Genomic DNA, 6,490 nt, shown 5'->3' with positions numbered 1-6,490 from the left:
GAGCAGTAGGAGGAAGAGCTCACTAGCGATTTTTGTTTGTGTTTATTCCACACAGCCTTGCCCGCTTTATCGGATTCGTCGAAGCTGACAAAAACATCTTGTCCAGGCGAGTTCAGCAAGCAAAGCACCTTGCCGACATCCTTTAATTGTAAGATGGTGCGACTGCCCGATGGCACCATGTTGCAGACCGTCCCAAAACTCTTCTCTACCCCTGCCGTCTTCGCTGGAAAAATTCCTGGCCAACACATAATATGCAGAATCCCGGGTAAATCTCATGCTTCCTTGGTTTCATTTTTGTTATAAAATATCAAATCCCTTAAAAAAAGCTAATCAATCAATAATAGTACAGATCATACATTTTTAATTGACATTATAAATATCCGATCCCACTATCATTAAAACTACTAACAATACTATACGAATACTACTAGAGGTCTACCACCACTACTACAACTACTACAAATAAAACTACTACGACTACTACTACTACTACTACTACTACTAATTGTTTACTACTACTACCTCTACTACTACTACTACTACTACTACTACTAAATGTTTACTACTATTACTACCACTACAATTACTACTACCACTGCAACTACTACTACTACTACTACTATTACTACTACTACTACTACTACTACTACTACTACTACTACTACTACTATATGTTTACTACTATTACTACCACTACAATTACTACTACCACTGCAACTACTACTACTACTACTACTACTACTACTACTACTACTACTACTACTACTATTACTACTACTACTACTACTACTACTACTACTACTACTACTACTACTACCTCTACTACTACTACTACTACTACTACTACTACTACTACTCTAACTACCACTACTACTACTACTACTAAATGTTTACTACTATTACTACCAGTACAATTACTACTACCACTGCAACTACTACTACTACTATTACTACTACTACTACTACTACTACTACTACCTCTACTACTACTACTACTACTACTACTACTACTACTACTCTAACCACTACTAATACTACTACTACTACTACTACTACTACTACTACTCCTTCGACTTCTACGACTTCTACTAATACTACTATTTGAAATTCCTCTCTAGATGTTTAGTAAAATCTATCGAAAATAATGAAAGGAACATCAAATTATCTAGCAAAACAATATTCTGATGCGAGACGAGCAACAATATTTGTGAATTCGTATTCACCAAATAATATTCTCGTTTTTCCCTTCGCTATCAAGTACCAGAATTTGAAAACAGTGTGAAATAATTATTGTTTTCTCACTTGAATTAAGGCCTAAATGGATGGGCTTAAGTAATTGTTAAGTGCTAGAAAAACCAGTGACAAACTTCGCGGTCTCGTTTCTAACTAATTTCTTTATTTTAAGGCCGCTTTTTCTATATCACGATTTCTTTTATTACAGTACAGGTACGTAGGAAGATCTAAAAAGGGAAAGGTTGTACGACATTTGTTTCTGACGAAAATTGCTCCACGTTAATTTCTTAAAGGGGAATCCAAATCTTGTTAAATATTCATTTGTATGAAAGTAGAAAAGTAAGAGAAAAAGATTGGCAAAATAAATCGAATTAACTTCAAGGGAGTTATGAATGATTGAAATATGAGATCACTAAATATATGCCAATCTCCAACTGATTGTGACATAGTCATGGACAACTTTCCCGTTCGTCGTGGATAAAAATGGTTAGAAGTGCCTTCTCCCTTGGGGCAGTAGGCAAAATATATTTCGGATAGCACATTATCATCGGTTCTCTCAAATGGAAAGGCCCTCCAGAGTCAAACATTTGGAAAAATTAACATTTTAGTCATTTTGTGTGTTGAAACAAATTTTCTTATTTTTTATCCGATTCCATTCGAACTTTTATCAGTCTGCTTCTCTGATATTTCTGCTTTCTTTTAGAGTAGTTGTCTATTATGATTGGGTTTTCCTGTAACTGTAACAAACACTATACCTGACCCTAACTCTAATCCTAACCTTAAAGCCAATTGCAACTCTTACCCTAATCATAAACATTTGACAAAATAAAGCCAGGAACAATTAACGGGGGATTTATTAAAAAAATAGTCGGGAAGGGCTGTGAATTACACCAGGCAAAACAGTGCATTTAGAGAATGGGCACTGACACCAATGCAATGGGTATCGGATGACTATGGAGTATGGTCTACGTGGCGTTTGACATGTTTCAGCCCTGGTGAAAATGCATTATCATTAGTCTTGCTATATCTTTTTTATGTTAATTTGTGAAAATCCCGAAAATATATCTTTTCACACCAAACAGAACAAAGTGTAATGATAATTTGTTAATCAATATTGAGTTTTATCCCGTTTATTACTTATTTCGCAGATTGTGGCAAAAATCTCTGTAAAAACGGCTGGTGTGAGGAGACTATGGTAGGCTACAACTGTACCTGCTCAAGTGGGTTTCAAGGGAAACACTGCGATGAACGTAAGTGTAATATCAACATAGGCGTATCGGGGGAGGGGGAGGGGTGGCTAATTAATGAACAATGAGCATGAAGAGACTTTCTACAGGGGGTAAACGAAAATTCAGTAGTTACAACTGAAGAAGAAGAAGAAGAAGTAAAATATGAAGTTTAAGAAGAAAAAAAGCTTGCGGTCCCCTTTCGGAATTTGTTGATGGAATTGGGATTCCCACAGGAAAAATGTTTTCCGATTTCTATTTGTCCCCCCCCCCCCCCCCCCCGCTTTGATCATATCCTTCTGCCTGACCAAGAGCGCCTGGAGACAGCCGGCGGTATAAAATAATTTCAGAGTAAATATCATGCCTTGTCATCTATCCCATGTTTTTTTCTTCTTCACAGAGTCAACGCAGGTAGCGACGAACAAGCCTACGACGAGCCCTTCGACTACGATGACGGAACGCTCAGACACAACGACTTCTCAAAGCGCCACTACCTCTGGTATGTCTAGGCAATAGCTTCATGGAAATGACGTCATGCATTTGATTATTATCATAACTAGCAGGACCCGCGGAAATCCGCGGGATTCTAGAGGGGGCGGGGGCATGGGTGTCGATCCGTAACTGATACCTATTCATCAGGGGGGGATGATCTATTCATTCATCCCCCCCTGATGAATAGGTATTACGTAAGGATCGACACCCATGGGCGGGGGTGTAAATAGATATATAGAGAATGTCTAAATTAAAACCACCAAGAACGTTATTTACCATTCAGGCCATTAAAAAATATACATGTTTAGCGTCCCCGCCCGCTTCCTTTTTAGGGGCCGCCTCCTATTTTTTTTTTTTTTATTTATTTTTTTTTTTTTTATTTATTTATTTTTTTGAAAGAAAAAAAACATCGTCCCCGCCTGCTTCCTTTTTGGGGGCCACCTCCTATTTTTTTTTTTTTTTTTTTTTTTTTTTTTAAAGAAAAAAAAATGAAAAGCACTGCTAAAAAGTATTTCTGATTTAAAAAAAATTGTCGGCCGCCATCTTGAAAAATAGCCCGAATGCCAGGAAAAATGTACGGAGCGGCCATTTTGAAAGAAAAAAAAAAAAAAAAAAGCGCCTCCTCCTTCCCATTTTTCAAAAAAACAGGACGCTATAAGCATGTTTTTTTTTTTATTTGGCCTTATATTAAATTTAAAAAAACAATCCAACTGTACCGGTACTTATTCTTTAAGCCACTAAAACTGCGTAGAGTTCCATAGTGTGGCGTACCGACTACGCAGAAATTAGGCTGCGTATTAATGGGAAAATAGTCCCTGCGTAGGTTATGCGTAGGCTGGCGTACAGGTTTGCTTATGGTTGCTTACTGTATGGAAAGCTTTTACTGCTTAGTCGATCTGGCGTAGGGTAGCGTACTGTTGCGTAAAAAGGCGGACTTTCTGCGTAAAAAGGCGTAATTTCTGCGTCAAGTTTCTACGCCGAAAGTAGGCAAAAAAAATTAAACATGTTGAATTGTTTTCGTTCACCTTGCGTACCCCTTTCCGTCCCTCAGCATATAGTAACGTAGGCCAGCGTAGTTGGTACGCAACACTACACAACTCTACGTATTGACCCCACGCCAATTAGTGACCCGCAAGTGTCACAAATAAAGTATTAAAAATATGCTCATCTGACCCTAATTAAACGCCTAAAACCCCCAAGCTTTCGGGGGTTTATGGCCCCTTGAAACCCGTGGACCCCACGCCTATATAACATATACACTCAACTCGCTGCGATCTGATCTCTCCCCCCCCCCCCAACTTTGAAGAACGTAACCCCCGAGCTTTTGGGGGTTAATGGCCCCTTGAAACCCTTGGACCCCACGCCTATATTATATATACACGCAACTCAGGACCCGTGGAAATCCGTGGGATTCTAGAAGGGGCGCAGGCAAAAAATTAAGTTTTTCATTTCGGGGGCTCCATTTCAAATTTTTGGGAAATTTTCGGGGGCTACTTTTTCAACTTTCGGGGGCTCTTTTTTCTGGGGCTACTTTTTCATTAATTCATAAAAGGATAGGCCTACACTTTGTTGAGATTTGTTTAGTAGGCTAAGGTTTCAGGCTTCCTGCTTCATAATTGCCTATTAAAAAAAATATATATTTTTCTAGTTCAATAACTATAAGTTTTCATGCATTGATTTGATGCAAGAACTGTAACATAATAGACCCTAGATTGTGATTATTTCTGACCATTAATTTCGATAATCATTTTTCAAAGTAAAATTTTCACAAGAAAATCAGACAGTCGTTTAAAAACGTAGACATTAGTAATACTTTTACTAATTCTAAGCTCAGGTTTCGTCAATCTATTCACGAAACTATATTGAAATCGCGGCAATAATGATGCAAACCAACAGATAACAATTTCAAAGTGTCAAATCTCTTCGACTCAAGCTTAGGTGAACTCACACACACACTGCAGCGTAACTCCAGGAAGCTCAACACCGGCGCCGCAGGCGTCGGACGCCTACGGTGCGCGGTGCCAGTGTTGGAGCTTCCTGCAAGCTCATCGCAACTCACACACACTACACAGCAGCACTTCACTTTGTGTTGACTGAAGGCAGCTTGCGACTGAATTGTCAGTCCAATGGTTTTCTTGTGAAAACTTTCCTTTAGAAAATGATAATCAAAATGTAGTATACATAACCGTCATAATCACAAAATAAGCTTTGAGTTCATACCTCCATTCACGAAAACTATATAAAAATCGCGGCAATAATGATGGAAATAGGTCTCTAAGTTTGGACGTGGACGGGAAGCTTCGTGTGTATCTCTGTGGCTTGTGCAGCTACTACAAAGGATATCCTATAGAAAGATGCTTTACTCGGGTAAGCCCGACCCTGTACATCGTGCATTGAATACGCAACTTAATGTGAGTGGATGGTCATCGGTCGTGTGTCTACGGATGTCATGTTGAATATCCATGAGGTATCTCTGTCGTCACGCATATCCTGCATTATGCATATCGCGTCTGTTTTCGCCCTGGACGTCGACACGGAGGAGGACCTCGGGCGGTATAGCCAATTCGACAGAGTAGACTCTCCCGCGGACGACGGCACCGGGCACGGGTACCCCGAGGGGAGGGTTCAGGAGGAGATAGCCGCACCAACTTGGGTCGGCGATCTCATTAAAAAACAATAGAATACAAAGGCCGGCGGAGACGTCATGCCCCCCGCGGAGCCTTAGCGTATTACTATTATACACTGTTGGTCATAATGGTGGAATATTTATTTTTACCCCAGTTTAGGGAAGGATTTAAAAAAATTATTTATTTCTAATAGATCTAGATAATGGCATACATTCTCAGATTTTATTGAATATTAATTTGAGAGTGTTTGTTTTGCGTGACTGCTTAATCATAATTGTGCTACTATGCTAATCAGCTAAGGGACCTACGTCCTTAAGTAATAATTGACAGTAATGAGGATTAATGCCTCACAAAAGGGCACTTATATATAGCTGATCGACTCGATTTTTATCCCGGGGCCTCACAGTAACGAGGCCATTGCTTAGCCCCTGAATCATGACTGTACGCAGTGTTTGCTAGGGTACGCGGCCCCTTCCACAAATCCCCCAAAACGAAGAAAATGCAATAAATTGTCAAAAATTCAATGCATTTTCCCCCGGCCCCCAACAGGAAAAACTTCTCTGTAGGGCCATGCATTATGGTTCAAGGCATGGCCACACAGAGGAATTTTTCCTGTTGGGGGCCGGGGGAAAATGCAATTAATTTTTGACAATTTATTGCATTTTCTTCATTTTGGGGGATTTGTGGAAGGGGCCGCTTACCCTAGCAAACACTGCGTACAGTCATGATTCAGGGGCTAAGCAATGGCCTTGTTACTGTGAGGCCCCAGTATAAAAATCGTGTCGATCAGCTATATTAGTGCCCTTTTGTGAGGCATTAATCCTCATTACTGTCAATTATGATTTAAGGACGTAGGTTCCCTAGCTGATTAGCATAGTAGCACATATATGATTTAGCAGTCACGAAAAACGA

At 39.7% G+C, this 6,490-nt stretch overlaps 1 protein-coding gene across 1 annotated transcript in view; it reads left to right on the top strand.

The window, feature by feature from the left end:
- Nucleotides 1–2,334: 2,334 nt before the first annotated feature.
- The window catches only part of LOC100890154 (endochitinase 2-like), a 10,149-nt gene continuing 5,993 nt past the window's right edge, over nucleotides 2,335–6,490 (top strand). The window contains exons 1-2 of the mRNA XM_030983300.1: nucleotides 2,335–2,483; nucleotides 2,860–2,958. Coding sequence (XP_030839160.1) covers nucleotides 2,426–2,483; nucleotides 2,860–2,958 — 157 coding nt within the window. The 5' untranslated portion in view covers nucleotides 2,335–2,425. The remainder of the gene's footprint in view (nucleotides 2,484–2,859; nucleotides 2,959–6,490) is intronic.

This window comes from Strongylocentrotus purpuratus, unplaced genomic scaffold (genome assembly GCF_000002235.5).
Source record: "Strongylocentrotus purpuratus isolate Spur 01 unplaced genomic scaffold, Spur_5.0 spur5_scaffold_13, whole genome shotgun sequence".
In the NCBI taxonomy this organism is placed as follows: domain Eukaryota; kingdom Metazoa; phylum Echinodermata; class Echinoidea; order Camarodonta; family Strongylocentrotidae; genus Strongylocentrotus; species Strongylocentrotus purpuratus.
Note: the sequence above shows the minus strand (reverse complement) of the source record. Positions and strands in the feature narration are given on the sequence as shown.